The sequence below is a fragment of the Chiloscyllium punctatum genome, chromosome 24, assembly GCF_047496795.1.
Source record: "Chiloscyllium punctatum isolate Juve2018m chromosome 24, sChiPun1.3, whole genome shotgun sequence".
In the NCBI taxonomy this organism is placed as follows: Eukaryota; Metazoa; Chordata; class Chondrichthyes; order Orectolobiformes; family Hemiscylliidae; genus Chiloscyllium; species Chiloscyllium punctatum.
The window spans coordinates 39,757,326-39,772,894 of record NC_092762.1 but is presented as its reverse complement, the minus strand read 5'-3'; the positions used below and the strand labels follow the sequence as shown (position 1 = coordinate 39,772,894).

The following is a 15,569-nucleotide window of genomic DNA, read 5'->3' as shown; positions in this document are numbered from 1 at the left end:
CCAAACAGACTGTAGCAGTCTAAAAAGCCAGCTCACCACTACCTTCTCAAAGGTAATTAGGGATACACAATCAATGCTGGTCTAACCAGCAAAGCTCCATGTCCCAAATGAATAAAAACATTTAAAAATCACACAACACCAGGCTATAGTCCAACAGGTTTAATTGGAAGCACTAGCTACCGGAGCGCTGCTCCTTCATCAGGTGGTTGAGCAGCGCTCCAAAAGCTAGTGCTTCCAATTAAACCTGTTGGACTATAACCTGGTGTTGTGTGATTTTTAACTTTATACACCCCAGTCCAACAATGGCATCTCCAAATCATGAATAAAAAAAAATCAGGCTGGTTTGTGGCTTAATAGGGAACTTGCAGGTAGTGGTGTGCCCATTCATCAGCTGGTTTTGTACATTTAATGGTAGAGGTCACAGATTTGGAAAATGTTGATCAAGGACCCTTACTGAGTTGCTGCAGTCCATCTTGTAGATGGTACACACTGTCACAACTGTACATTGATGTTGGAGGAAGTGAACCGTGAGAGATGGATGCCAAACAAGTGGGTTCCTTTGTCCTGGATTTCGCTGAGCTTCTTGATTATTGTTGAAGCCACTCATTGTATTCCATGGCACACCTGATTTGAAGAGGGTGGGCAGGTTTCGAGGAGTCAGGACATGAGTTACTGGTTGCAGATGTTCTAGTTGTCTCATCTGCTCTAGGTCCAATTGATTTTGTGGTGAATGGCAATGCCTAAAATCGAGAAAGTGAGGGTTTAGCAACAGTAATGCCATTTAATACAATGGGGGAGATGGTTACCATAAGATTTTAGGAGCATAAGTAGGCCATCCAGTTCACTAGTTTGCTGTGCCAATCAATGAGGTCATGGCTGGTCTAGTAATCCTCAACTCCTTTCCTGCTTTATGTCCATTACCCTGGATTCCCTTACTGATTAAAAATCTTTCTATCTAAGCCTGATTGACTGAGCCTTTACAGCCCTTTGCAGGAATGAATTCCAGATTCCTACCCTCTGAGAGAAGAAATTTCTCATCTGTGTCTTAAATGGGCAACTACTTACTTTGAGATTAAACCCTCTGATCGTGGACTCTCCATCAAAACAACTTTTCCATATCTATCCTCCAAGTATGTTTCAATTTGGTTGCCTCTCATACTTCAGTGAGCACATATTCAACCTAATCAATTTCTCCTCATGAGATAGACCCTCCATCCTCAGAACCAACCTTGCAAACTTTCTCTGGACTGTCTCCAATGTCAGTATATCCTTCCTTAGTTAAGAGAACCAAAGTATTCCTGGTATGCTCTAACCACCACTTTGTATAGTTCTAGCAAGACTTTCCTATATTTATACTCCATTCCCACTGAAATAAAGACTAATATTCCATTCTTCTTCCCTATTAGTCACCCAAACTTGTATGCTAGTATTTTTTGAGATTTACGGACAAGTATTCACAAATCCCTTCTGCTGTAACCTTTTGCAGTCTTTCTCCATTTAAATAATATTTAGTTTTTCTATTATTCCTGCCAAAGGACATGACCCTCTTATGCCAGCCATGCAGTCCCCCACATTCACATCCAGAATGGTAAGTCACATGAGTACTCTTGCCATCAAGGCAGCATGTGTGACATTAGGTGAGCCAGAAAATAGGTTTGATCTTCCTGAAAAATGTTGATTGCTGGGCAGCACGATAGGTCAGTGGTTAGCACTGCTGCCTCTCAGCGCCAGGGACCCAGGTTTTATTCCAGCCTTGGGAGACTGCCTGTGTGTGGAGTTTGCACATTCTCCCAGTGTCTGCGTGGGTTTCCTTCTGGTGCTCCAGTTTCCTCCTACAATCCAAAGATGTGCAGATTAGGTGAAATGGCAATGCTAAGTTGCCTGTAGCACTCAGGGATGTGTGGGTTAGGTACATTAGTCAAGCATAAATGTAGGGTAGAGAAATAGGTCTGGGTGGGTTACTCTTCAGAGGGTCGGTGTGGGCTTATTGGTCTAAATGGTCTGTTCCCATACTGTAGGGGTTCCATGGTATTTGTGCGACATGAATGTTACTTATTGTTCACCAGACCAAACATGAACACCATTCAGATTTTGCTGCCTCTGGGTATCGGAGTTGCAAATGGTGTTGAATACTGTACTATTAGCAAACATACCCACTTCTGATGGAGGGAAGGTCACCGATTGAAGCAATTGAAGATTATTGAATCTAGGATACTGTCCTGTAAACTCCTGAATTGATGTCCTAGGGTTGAGATAGTTGACCTCCAACAAGCACAACCATCTTTCTTTGACTCTAACCATTGGCACATTCCTCGCCCCATCTTTCCTTTTTCCACTGTCTTTGTGGTACATCTAATGCCACCTTGCTACCTGATTTCAAGGGCAGACATACTATCCTGGACATTAGTATTGAGGATGTCTAGTCAGAGTTGTTTCTAGTGCATTGATCAAAGTCAGGTGGTCCATTTGTTTGTATTCTTGTTCAACTTGATAGAAGAAGTTGTTTACTACACCATTTGAAATGTTAGTTAAGAGTTAACAACATGGATGAGATCTGGATGATACCTGCCAGAGCAGAAAGTCAGCAGATTTCTTCCCTGAAAGATAACTGTGAACCAACTGTATTTGTTTGTATGACAATCCAGTAGCTTCATCATATTATGAAGTGAAGGTTGACCCCTGCCCCGAGAAATAAAACCAAAACACTCAGAGCCTTGCCCTATAATCTGTAAAAAGAATGTGAAAAGTGGTGTAACCTGCTCTTCAACAACTTCGAGTGGTTAAAATAAAATAAACCCCTGACACTCACTTTAAAATCAATACATAATAATATATTTATTTAACTCTAACAGCTAACAAATCAACTAAACTATTAACAAACCAAATAAATCACTAACTATTCTGGAATAAAACATGATTCTAAATGATATATAGAAATAAATACAAATCTCACTCATGCACAAAAAAAAACTTACTCTTCTCAAAATTACAGCTAGGTATGTGTCTTCCGGAATGTTCTGTACCTCCTCCTGCCATTCTTCTGTCAGGAACAATTCCTTTGATTCTTCTGTCAGGAACACCTTTTTCTATCACTGGTACTGATATTTTTTAGAATGATGCTTTCCCTAATACATAGATGACTGTGACAGCCAATTACTCTCGCTGGTGGGTAGAAGTTATTCTGGTGTCTTTGTCTAACTGCTCCCTTCCTTTATATCCTTGATGACAAATCAATTTCTTTCAATAGGATTGGTCTTATATTGTCAAAACTATCAGATTTAAATTTAATTTTGGTATCTTTGTCTTGATAAAAACTTCTGCTTGGTCTGCTAACTGTACAGCCTTTTGATACAAATGTTTCAGTTCAGGTGCTCTCTGTTCCTGCAAACTTTAAAGCTGCTCACAGACATCCATTTTAACTCTAAGCACTGGGGAAAAAATCTTTTAAAGGGACCACACAATGCTTTCCCCCATTTTACAATTTTACAAACATTGGTGGCATTGGGTGGCACAGTGGTTAGCACTGCTGCCTCACAGTGCCAGAGGCCCGCGTTCAATTCCTGCCTCAGGCGACTGACTGTGTGGAGTTTGCAAATTCTCTCCATATCTGCGTGGGTTTCCTCCGGGTGCTCTGGTTTCCTCCCACAGTCCAAAAATGTGCAGGTCAGGTGAATTGTCCGTAGTGTTAAGGGCAGGGGTAAATGTAGGGGAATGGGTCTGGGTGGGTTGCGCTTCGGCGGGTCAGTGTGGACTTGTTGGGCCGAAGGGCCTGTTTCCACACTAAGTAATCTAACTCTAACTTTCTGTCTCCCAAACTACAATTACTCTACCCAACCTCACAACAATTACTCACGCAAATGTTTTAATCTATACATATTAATTACATTTAAATTCCACTGTGGTAGAATTTGAATTTATGTCAGAATATTAGTGTCACCTCTGGATTACTATTCCAGCAATATTATCACATTTTCATTTCAGTTAGTGCAATTACACCATAAATTCTGTGGCCACAGTCTGTACCACACATTTGCTTCTAAGCAGTCCTAGACCCCAAAGCACAAAAGGAAAATGAAAAGCATTGGAGAAACTCAGCAAACCAAAGGGATATAGGAGAAGAATTAAGCCAAGAGAGTCTGCTCTGCCGTTTGATCATGGCTGATATGAGGCACAGTAGGACTCCTGAGCCAGAGATCATCTGCTCCATCTGTTTCTTTTCTTTCTTTCCCTTTTCATGTTTTGCTTTCTTTCTTGCCTCCCATCCTCTGGCTGCATCAACATTGTGCGAACACACAGCCCCAGGGTGGACTCAAATTTCCAGCCTCATTGTGGTCTTCAACTAATGACCCCTGTGTGGGCTGAACTCCTGGCACAGCCTAGATTGGAAGAACTGTCATTCTGAACTAATTTCTCTGTTTCATTGCAGGATTTTTTTAATGACTTTGTTTTGCTGACCTTTTTCCTCCTGAAGGAATTTGTACTCGAGAATCTATATCTAGGTATCTTGCACCGAAGATGTCATCTTTAGTGGCGACTTGTAAACTCATGAGAGTATATGTGACAATAAATTTTAAAATCAGTTTCTCAGCCCCATTTGCCAGCCTTCTCCCTGTAACCCTTGACCCCTTATTAATCAAGAAACCATCTTTGTCTCAAATACATTCAATGACTTGGTCTCCACTATCTTCTGTGACAAGTGAGTTGCACAGATTAACCACTCTCTGGCTCAAGAAATTCCCCTTCATTTGAAGGGTCATCCCTTCATTCTGATGCTCTGCCTTGGATTCTAGTCTCTGCTACTAATGAAAACAGTTTCTCCATGTGCACTCTATCCAGGCCTCTCAGTACACTAAATTTCAATGAGACTCCCCAAATCTTCTAAAATCCAGAGAGTCCTTAACGATCCTCATATGACAAGCCTTTCATCCCTGGGATAGTTCTTGCAAACCTCTTCTGGACTCCAAGCAATGCAAGAACATCCTTCCACAGTGGACCCAAAGCTGCTCACAATATTCTAAATGTCTTCTGACCAGAGCCTAATACTGCTTCAGCAACACAGCTCTGTTCTTATATTAGAACATAGAGCCTGTACTGCGCTGTAATGTTCTTCGGCCCTCGATGTTGCGCTGCCCTGTCATACTAATTGGAAGCCCATCCCACCTCCACTATTCCATGTACATCCATTTGCCTGTCCAATGACGACTTAAATGCACTTAAACTTGGCGAAACTACTACTGATGCAGTACTCGGAGTAAAGAAACTACCTCTGACATCTGTCTTATAACTCTCTCCCCTCACTTTAAAGTTCTGTCCCCTCGTGTTTGCCGTCCCTATACTTGGAAAAACGCTCTATGTAACCCTCTGATTATCTTGTATGTCTCTATTAAGTCACCTCTCAACCTTCTTCTCTCTAACAAGAACAGCCTCAAGGCCCTCAGCCTTTCATCGTAAGACATTCCTTCCATACCAGGCAACATCCTAGAAAATCTCCTCTGCACCCTTTCCAAAGCTTCCACATTCTTCTTATAATGCGGTGACCAGAACTGTACACAATATCTCCTGGTTCCGGAACTCAATCCCTCTATTAATAAAGGCCAGAACACTGTATGTCTTCTGAACAACCTGGTCAATCTTGGTGGCAACTTTCAGGGATCTGTGTACATGGACATCTGCTCATCTACACAACCAAGAATCCTACCATTAGCCCAGTACTTTGCATTCGATTACTCCAGCCAAAGTATATCACCACACTTGTCCACATTAAACTCCATTTGTCACCGCTCAGCCCAGCTCTGCATTCTATCTATGTCTCTCTGCAACCTACTACATCCTTCGTCACTATCCACAACTCTACCGACTTAGTGTCGTCCGCAAATTTACTGACCCACCCTTCTAAGCCCTCATCCAGGTCATTTATAAAAATGACGAACAGCAGTGGACCCAACACCGACCCTTGCGGTACGCCGCTAGTAACTGGACACCAAGATGAACATGTTCCATCAACTACAACCCTCTGTTTTCTTTCAGCAAGTCAGTTACTGATCCAAACTGCTAGGTCTCCCACAATCCCATTCCTCTGCATTTTGTATAATGGCCTACTGTGGGGGACCTTATCGAACGCCTTGCTGAAATCCATATACACCACATCAACTGGTTTACTCTCCTCTACCTGTTTGGTCACTGTCAAAAAAACTCAATAAGATTCGTTAGGCATGACCTACCTTTACAAAACCGTACTGACTGTCCCTGATCAGATTATTCTTTTCTAGATGGTTATAAATCCTCTCTCAAAACCTTTTCCAACACTTTACCAACAATTGAAGTGAGACTCACTGGTCTGTAATTGCCAGGGTTGTCTCTCCTACCCTTTTTGAACAAGGGAACCACATTTGCTCTCCTCCAGTCCTCAGGCACTATTCCTGTAGACAATGATGATTTGAAGATCAATGCCAAAGGCTCGGCAATCTCTTCCCTTGCTTCCCAGAAGATCCTAGGATTGATCCCATCCGGCCCAGGGGACTTGTCTATTTTCACACTTTGCAGTATTTCTAATACCTCTTCTTTGTGAACCTCAATCTCTTCTAGTTTGGATGCAAGTACCTCTATCTTCCTCGCCAACATTTTCATTTTCTATAGCGAACACTGTCGAAAAATACTTAGTGCTTCCGCCATCTCCTCTGACTCCACACACAACTTCCCACTATTATCCTTGATTGGCCCTAATTTAACTCTCCTCATTCTTTTATTCCTGACATACCTATGGAAAGCCTTACGGTTAACCCGGATCTTATCTGCCAACTTCTCATGTCCCCTCCTGGCTCTTCTAAGCTCTCTTCTTAGGTCTTTCCTGACTTCCTTGTAACCCTCAAGCACCCTAACATGAGTTTTCACATTTTGTCCTAACATAAGCCTTCTTCTTCTTCTTAACCAAGGATTCCACTTCCTTAGTAAACAATGGCTCATACGTTCTATATCTTCCTCCCTGCCTGACAGGTACATACTTATCTAGTACACACAGGAGCTTTTCCTTGAATGAGCTCCACATTTTTAATGTGCTCATCCCTTGCAGTTTCCTTCCCCATTCTACGCTTCCCTAATCTTTCCTAATTGCATCGTAATTTCCCTTCCCCCAGCTGTAACTCCTGCTTGGTGGAGTACACCTAACCCTTTCCATCACTAAAGTAAACCTGACAGAATTGTGATCGCTGTGTCAGGAAGCCCTCCTGCACACACTGGACAAAAACTGACCCATCGATAGTACTCGTACTATAGTGATCCCAGTCAATATTTGGATAGTTGAAGTCCCCCATGACAACCACCATGCCTCTCTCACTCCTATTGAGAATCATCTTTGCTATCCTTTCCTCTATATCTCTGGGACTATTCGGAGGCCTATAGATAACTCCCAACAGGGTGACTTCTCCTTTCCTGTTTCTAACCTGAGCCCATACCAACTCAGTTAACAAGTCCACAAACATTCTTTCTACAACTGTAATATTGTCCCTGATCAACAATGCCACATCTCCCTCTCTTTTACCATCTCCTCCGTTCTTCCTGAAACATCTGAATCCTGGAACCTGCAACAGCCATTCCTGTCCCTGCTTTATCCATGTCTCCGTAATGGCCACAACATTGAAGTCCCAGATACCAACCCACGCTGCCAGTTCACCCACTTTATTTCGGATGCTCCTCGCGGTGAAGTACACACACTTCAAACCAGGTTCTCACTTGCCAGTGTCAGATACTTGATTTGGGAACTCCCTACTCTCATCCTCTTCTGTACCTGCCTTACAATTTTGGTTCCCATCCCCCTGCTGTATTAGTTTAAATCCACCTTAATAGCTTTAGCGAATTTCCCACCCAGGATATTGATACCCCTCTGGTTTAGATGAAGACCATCCTGCTTGTAGAGGTCCCACCTACCCCAGAAAGAGCTCCAATTATACAAAGACCTGAAACCCTCCCTCCTGCACCATCCCTGTAGCCACGTATTCAACTCCTTTCTCTCCCTATTCCTCACCTCACTAGCACGTGGCACAGACAGCAAACCAGAGAAAAGCTTCCATCCTAGCTCCCTGAATTTCTGCCTGAAGTCCCCATCTCTTTTCCAACCTATGTCGTTGGTGCCAATGTTGGCCACGACTTGAGGCTGCTCTCCATCCCCCTGAAGGATCCCAAAAACACGATCAGAGACATCACGGACCCTGGCACCTGGGAGGCAACACACCAACCGTGAGTCTCTCTCGTCCCCATAGAACCTGTCTGTCCCCCTAACTATCGAGTCCCCAATGATTACTGCTCTGCTCCTCTTCCCCCTTCCCTTCTGAGCAGCAGGTGCCCCACTGCTTTCCCCTGGTAAGTCATTCCCCCCAACAGTATCCAAAACTCTATACTTATTGTTGAGGGGAATGGCCACAGGGGATTCCTGCACCGCCTACCGGTTCCCTTTCTGTCCCCTAACTGTCACCCATCTGTCTTTTTCTTTTATCAGGGGAGTGACTACCTCTCTGGAAGTCCTGTCAATAACCCCCTCTGCCTCCTGAATGATCCAAAGTTCATCCAACTCTAGCTCCAGTTCCCTAATGCGGTTTTCGAGGAGCTGGTGTTGGGTGCACTTCCCACAGATGTAGTCAGTCAGGGATACTAGTGGCGACACTTACTTCCCACATTCTGCAGGAGGAACATTCCACTGCCCAACACTCCATTCCCACTGTTCTAACTCCTGAAGTGACTACTTAAAAAAAATTAAGAAATAAACTACTTACCTTGTCAATCTGGTTCCCACAACTTTTTTTAGGTTAGAGGAGGAGGATGGGTGGGAGACACTACCCGAGTTGTCTAGCCCTCTTGAAATTAACACTAACATTGCATTGCATTGTCTTCTTAATTGCCAACTAAATGTGCATGCTAATTTTAAGACTCCTGAACTAGGACTCCCAAGTCCTTTTGTGCTTAAGATTTCCAAAGCCTGTCCTCATTTAGAAAATAATCTGCATGTCAGTTCTTCTAATCCGATATCTGTAGCGAAAGAAACACAGAATTAATATTTTGAGTCCATATGACTCTTCTCTCAAACTGAACAAAAAGCAAAAAAAAACTGTGGGTGCTAGAAATCTGAGATAAAAAATATAAAGGACTGAAAACATTCAGCAAGTCGGGCAACAGCTAAGGAGAGAGAAACAAGAGTCAATATTTCATCAAAACTTTTACTTGATGGAAAGTCATTGACTTGAAGAGTCCATTGATTTGAATTGTTATCATCCTTTTTGTCCACAGATACTCTCTGACCTCCTGAGATTTTTCAACAATATTTTCTGGCAATATCCTCATTTCAGCAGCAAAACAAAAAGTCCAGTGGTTACAGAAAGCGCTGTATAATGCAGATCTTTCCTTTTGTAATTAATTAACACACTCCATACAGAGAGAATATGTTTGCTTACACTTGGGGCTGAATTATATTCAAGGTGCTTTGAAGAAATAATATCAGACTTGAAAATGTTAACTATGTTTCTCTGCCACACATACCTGCTGACTTTCTCCAGCATTCTGTGTCTGTTTCAGATTTCCAGCCTCCCACATTAATTGGCCTGTAATCAGTCAGTGCGGCCTTGGGCTCGTCCTGTCAACCCTCTCCACAATCTCGCACTCAGACAAGACACCGAAACATCATGCGCTTCCAGTCTGCACGCTTGTCTTTACCCCACCAAGTCTCTTTCATAACGAAAAAAGATCACCTCATTAACTTCTGGCGAATCTTCTACCGCTCTCAAACTCGCTTCAGAAACTCTCGTGGGAGACCTTCCGAGCGGTTCGTCACCATGGCAACAACCGCCCGCCAGCAAACCAGCCACGTGCTCTCCACCCTCGCGAGGCCGGCGACCACCAAGCAACCCGCGTCTGCGTACCCGGGGCACGCTTTGACGTCAGGATTGCGAGTGGCGGCGGAGGATGCGCGCGAAAACGACGGTGGTGGAGTGGGGGAGCGGGGCGAACGTAACAGGGACGCGCACTTAGCGGGCCGTGATCCCGTCTCCCGCGCACGCGCGCGATGCGCGAGCGCGGATTGTGACGTACGCGCGTCTGCGCGCAGACTTCCCGTGGTGCAGCGCGCGCGGCTCCTCAGTTAGACTCGGTGGAGAGTGAGTGTTATCTTCGTTCTGCTCTGAGCTGTTCCCCTTGGTCGCTGGCTGCTGCTGCGGCGGTGCCGGTTCCTTTCAGGCAGCTGACAGACAGTCGGAGAAAGTGAGGCATACACTGGACACACGGAGCCACCCGAGAGCGCCGCGGCGGAATATGACGGTTCCGAGCGGCCCTGCTGCAGCCGCCGCCGCCGCCGCTCTTCGCAGCCACTTCCTCAGACTCTGCGCTTCTTGTTAGCGGGGCCTCCCTCCCTGTCCCTCTCTCCCTCTTCCCTCCCCATCTCCTTCTACTCCCCTCTCCTTTCTCCCCTCCAAGCCCCTGCCCGGTCCCCTCCAACGTTGCGCCGCCGCCGCCACACTGCCGCCAAATGACACCCACCCCGCAGCAGATCAAGGACCAGCTGCTCCAGGCCATAGACAAGGATGCCAATGTAAGAACCAGGCCGAATGCCTGCACGCAAGCTCCTGGCTCGGGCCCGTGGCGGTCTGGGGTTGGTCTATGTGAGAGAGCGTGTGTATGCATTGGAGAGAGTGAACGCGGCCTAACGGGACAGGCTTCGACCCCAGGCCCACGATGAGTGCGTGAGGAGAGGATTGGAGTGAGGTGGTTGGAATGGGAAGCGTCTGTGCTGTTTTAAGGCATGGGGGAATTAACCTCCTAGCGTGGAGTAGCAGCAGGATTCCTCGAAATCATTTCAACTCCCAGCTTCCAAGGGGCTTTACAACACACTCTGGTGCATGTAACATTTCAATCATACAATGATTCGTCCCAACACGTATAAAGTGTTTAAACAACTGCAAATGTTTGTGGTCATCCAAATCGTTGGGAAGTTGCTCCCATTAAAAATGGTGACCAACTGTTGTACTCCTTGCTGCCATATTTTTAAAAGTTAACTGTACACGGTCCTTATGCGACGACACTGAACACATTGCCTGAAATGGGAAGTTTATTCAGTATTTATTATAACAATAACTATTTATCAATCAAAAATCATTTGATTAAATTGGAAGAGATATAAAATTAATATTTTCTTTCTGCAACTCTTAGCCCTAAATCGAAAACAGTGGGAGTTGAAATGAGTTCATACTGTGGCTGATGTTAGATCAGGAGGGGATTGAAATTAATATTTTCATGTTGAAGTTTAGTGTCCGGGAAGTACATACGGGAGAGCAGATAAAACAGGCAAACAGGAAGTGGCTGCTGGAATGATGGGTAACTTGGAGCTCCCGACTAACACTAGCAACAGAGTAAATCTGTGTGGTGGCAGTACAGAATTTTAGGATAATTTTAGTTTAATTTGTAAAAATTGCCGGTAATTTTTGCATGAATCTTCCCAGCCTCCATGATTTATTGTACTTTGTGTGGTGAAGTTGCAGCTAAAGTTTAGAGGAATTCATTATATTTGACAAATGTGACTGTTTTTACGTCTATTACCAAAATTATTTGTGGACATGAAGATTATTCGTTACTCCTTGATAAACTTTGCAAACTTGTGATAACTGAATAGCTTTAAATCCGAAAACTAGTTCAACAAATGTGTTAGTATCACGAAGATTTTTTTTTAAAATCTGAATTTTGGAAACAGTCGATTTTCAAAATCAAATTTCTTGCTGCTCATGGTATAAAGTAAAAAAAATGTCTTTTTACAAAGGGGCAAAATTTGCAGTTTAGCTTAGACTCAGATTTGCTGAGGAAGATTTTTGTTTCAAATGTTGAATTGGCTCTTAATTAATTTTGGTCCAGTTCTGCAGTTTTGCATCTAAGTCCAGTTTAAATCCATGTACAGTTTGTTACGAACAAAGAAAATTTACAGCCCAGGAACAGACCCCTCAGCCCTCCAAGCCTGTGCCAATCCAAATCCACTGTCTAAACCTATTGTCCAATTTCTAAGATCTGCATCCCTGTGCTCCCCACGTACCCATGCATTTGTCCAGACGCACCTGAAATGAATCTACCGTGACTGCCTCTACAACCTCTGCTGGCAATGAGTTCCAGGCACCTTCTGTGTAAAGTACTTTTCGCGTGAATACCTCTTGGACTTTTCTCCTCTCACCTTGAGCACATATCTCTCGTTATTGAATCCCTCACCCTGGGGAAAAAGCTTATCTCTATCCAACCTGTCTGTACCCTTCATGATTTTGTCGACCTCAGTCAGGTCCCCCTCAATCTCCTTTTTTCTAATGAAAACAATCCTAACATACTCAACCTCTCTTTATAGCTAGCACCTTCCATATCAGGCAACATCCTTTCCAAAGCATCCACATCCTTTTGGTAATGTGGTGACCAGAACTGTATGCAGTATTCTAAATGTGGCCGAACCAACGTCCTGGACAATTTTAACATGACCTGCCAGCTTTTATACTCCATACCCTGTCAGATGAAGGCAAGCATACCATATGCCTTCTTGACCACTCTATCCACTTGTGCAGCCACCTTCAGGGTACGAAGGACCTGAACTCCCAGATCTCTCTGCTCGTCAACTTTTCACAAAGCTCTTCCATTTATAGTATAGTTTGGTCTAGAATTAGACCTTCTAAAATACATCACCTCACATTTGTCCAGATTGAACTCCATCTGCCACTTCTCCGCCCAGCTCTCCAGTCTTTCCATATCCTCCTGTATTCTTCAATAGTCCCCTATGCTTTCTGCTATTCCATCAATCTTCGTGTCATTTGCAACTTGCTGATCAGACCACCAATGTCCTCTTCCAGATCATTTATGTGTATCACAAACAACAGTGGCCCCAGTACTGATCACCTTCCTCCATTTCAAAAAACTCCCTTCAACTACTACTCTGTCTCCTTTTGCTTAACCAGTTCTTTATCCATCTAGCTAGAACACCCTGCACACCTTGTGACTTCACTTTCTCCATTAGATTACCATGGGGAACCTTATCAAACACCTTACTAAGGTCCATTTGTATGACATCAGCCCTTCCTTCATCTATCAACTTGGTCACTTCCTCAAAGAACTCCATTGAGTTGGTAAGGCACAATCTTCACCACACAAAACCATGTTGCCTATCACTGATAAGCCAAATATAAATAGGTCCTATCCTTCAGTACCTTCTCCAGCAACTTTCCCACCACTGATGACAGGCTCACTGATCTGTAGTTACGTGGAATGTCCTCACTATCCTTCTTGAACGGGGGACAACATTCACAACTCTTCAGTCCTCCGGCACTTCACCTGTGTTTAAGGATGCTACAAAGATATGTCAGGGCCCCAGCGATTTTCTTTCTTGCTTCCCTCAGCAACCTGGCATAGATCCCGTCGAGTCCTGGGGATTTGTCCACTTTAATATCCTTTAGTCTACCCAACATATCTTCCCTCCCTCATGTCAACGTGCTCCAGAGTAAATATACGCTTCTATCTCTAATCTCAACATTCATCATGTTCCTCTCCCCGGTGAACACATGCAAAGTAATCATCGTGAATCTCACCCATTTTCTCAGGTTGGACACACAACTTTCCTTCCTTCCTTATCCTTTAGTGGAGCAACCCTTTCTCTTGTTACCCTCTTGCTTCTTATATATGAATAAAAGGCCTTGGGATGCTTCTTAATTCTGCTTGCAGTTATTTCATGACGCCTTTTAGCCCACTTGATTTCTTGTTTGATTGATCCTACTCTCCTGATATTCCTCCAAAGCCTGTTCTGTTCTTAGCTGCCTAGACCTTATGTACGCTCCCCTTTTCCTCTTGACTAGACGCACAATTTCTCTTGTCATCCACAGTTCACGAATCTTGCCTTTCCTATCCGTTGCTTTCAAAGGGGCATGCTTATTAGATTAGATTAGATTACTTACAGTGTGGAAACAGGCCCTTCGGCCCAACAAGTCCACACCGCCCCGCCGAAGCGCAACCCACCCATACCCCTACATTACCCCTTCCTAACACTACGGGCAATTTAGCATGGCCAATTCACCTGGCCTGCACATATTTGGACTGTGGGAGGAAACCGGAGCACCCGGAGGAAACCCACGCAGACACGGGGAGAACGTGCAAACTCCACACAGTTAGTCGCCTGAGGCGGGAATTGAACCCGGATCTCTGGCGCTGTGAGGCAACAGTGCTAACCACTGTGCCACCATGCCGCCCACTTATCCTGCACCGTATTCAACCTATCTTTGAAAGCTTCCCACATTTCAGAATGCTCTGCAGCCGATCAGAGACATCCCTGACCCAAACGCCTGGGAGGCAACATAGCATCTGGGAATCTCTTTTTCACCTATCTACTCCCCTTACAATAGAATCCCCTATGACTATAACCCGACAAGTCCCCTTCCCGCCCTTCTGAACAGCAGTGCCCGCCACGGTGCCATGATCCTGGCAACTGTTCCTGTCCCATAGTGAGCCATCTACCCCAACAATATCCAGAACGGTATACCTGTTTTGGAGGGAGATGACCATAGGGGACACACTGTATTGACTTCCTATTTTCTCTGCCTTTTGGTCACCCATTCACTGTCTCCCTCAGCAATTCTAATCTGTGGTGTGACTGATTCACTAAATGTGGTACCCACGACCACCTCAGCATCGCGGATGCTCCTCAGTGAGTCTGTTTGCAGCTCCAGAGCTGTCATGCGGTCAACAAGAGCTATAGTTGGACACACTTCTTGCAAGTGTAAGAGTCAGGGATGTCAGCCACGTCCCTGAGCTCCCACATCAAGCAGGAGGCACATGCCACAGGTCAGAGGTCCCCATCATTGTAAGCCTTGGCTTTAACTCAACTAACTAATACTAAACAATGCACTTAAGTTCTATTTTCTTTTCTTTTATATATTTATCTTCAAGTCCTTCTCTTCTGGTTAGAGGAGGGGGAGCGGGAGGGAGATACTTAACATGTAGTATCTCTGGTTTAGTCGCTGCCCAAATATATACTAAGTCCTTACCTTCCTGGCAATGTCCTGGTCCGGGCGTCACCTCTGTTATCTAACATCAGAGAATGAGGAAAATTGTACAATCTTAAAAACTTGCAATACATCCATGCTTGCATCTGTACACTGAAAAAAAAGTTGGGTGATTCCTCCATCTCTGCTTTTTGACTGTTTCGCTGAGTTCTTTATTGTCAGTACCTGTTCAGCTCACTTTCAAAGTTATTCATGAAATCAGATGCCACTTTCTTGAGTAAGAGATCCAGATTTTGATACACTTTCAGCTTTTTGCCAATGACTTCAAATTTGTCACCTCTACTTATTGACCCACTAGAGTGAATGTTTTCTCCTTTCATTTAATCTTGCATGTATCTATTAGGTAACATTTAAATCTCTGTTCCATAGAGAAAGAAGGACCTCATCAACGGTAGCATGCTTGTAAATTTCCTCTGCACTCTTTCTTATACCTTTGTATCTTTCCTGAAATGTGATGCCCAGAATTCCTCACAGTGAGGCCTTAACCTGTGATTTATAAAGTTCTACCATAATCTCTCT

The 15,569-nt window shown here is 44.2% G+C and overlaps 1 protein-coding gene and 1 long non-coding RNA gene across 2 annotated transcripts in view; one reads left to right on the top strand and one right to left on the bottom strand.

Moving 5' to 3' along the window:
- Nucleotides 1-239: 239 nt before the first annotated feature.
- On the bottom strand, nt 240-9,983 carry LOC140494470 (uncharacterized). Its single transcript, XR_011963996.1, has 3 exons — nt 9,526-9,983; nt 8,766-9,018; nt 240-1,832 (listed from the first exon to the last, which is right to left on the bottom strand). It is a non-coding gene; the product is annotated as an uncharacterized lncRNA (long non-coding RNA).
- A 112-nt stretch (nt 9,984-10,095) lies between these two features.
- crsp7 (cofactor required for Sp1 transcriptional activation, subunit 7) overlaps nt 10,096-15,569 on the top strand; it is a 168,981-nt gene continuing 163,507 nt past the window's right edge. Inside the window, exon 1 of the mRNA XM_072593670.1 lies at nt 10,096-10,570. Coding sequence (XP_072449771.1) covers nt 10,508-10,570 — 63 coding nt within the window. The 5' untranslated portion in view covers nt 10,096-10,507. The remainder of the gene's footprint in view (nt 10,571-15,569) is intronic.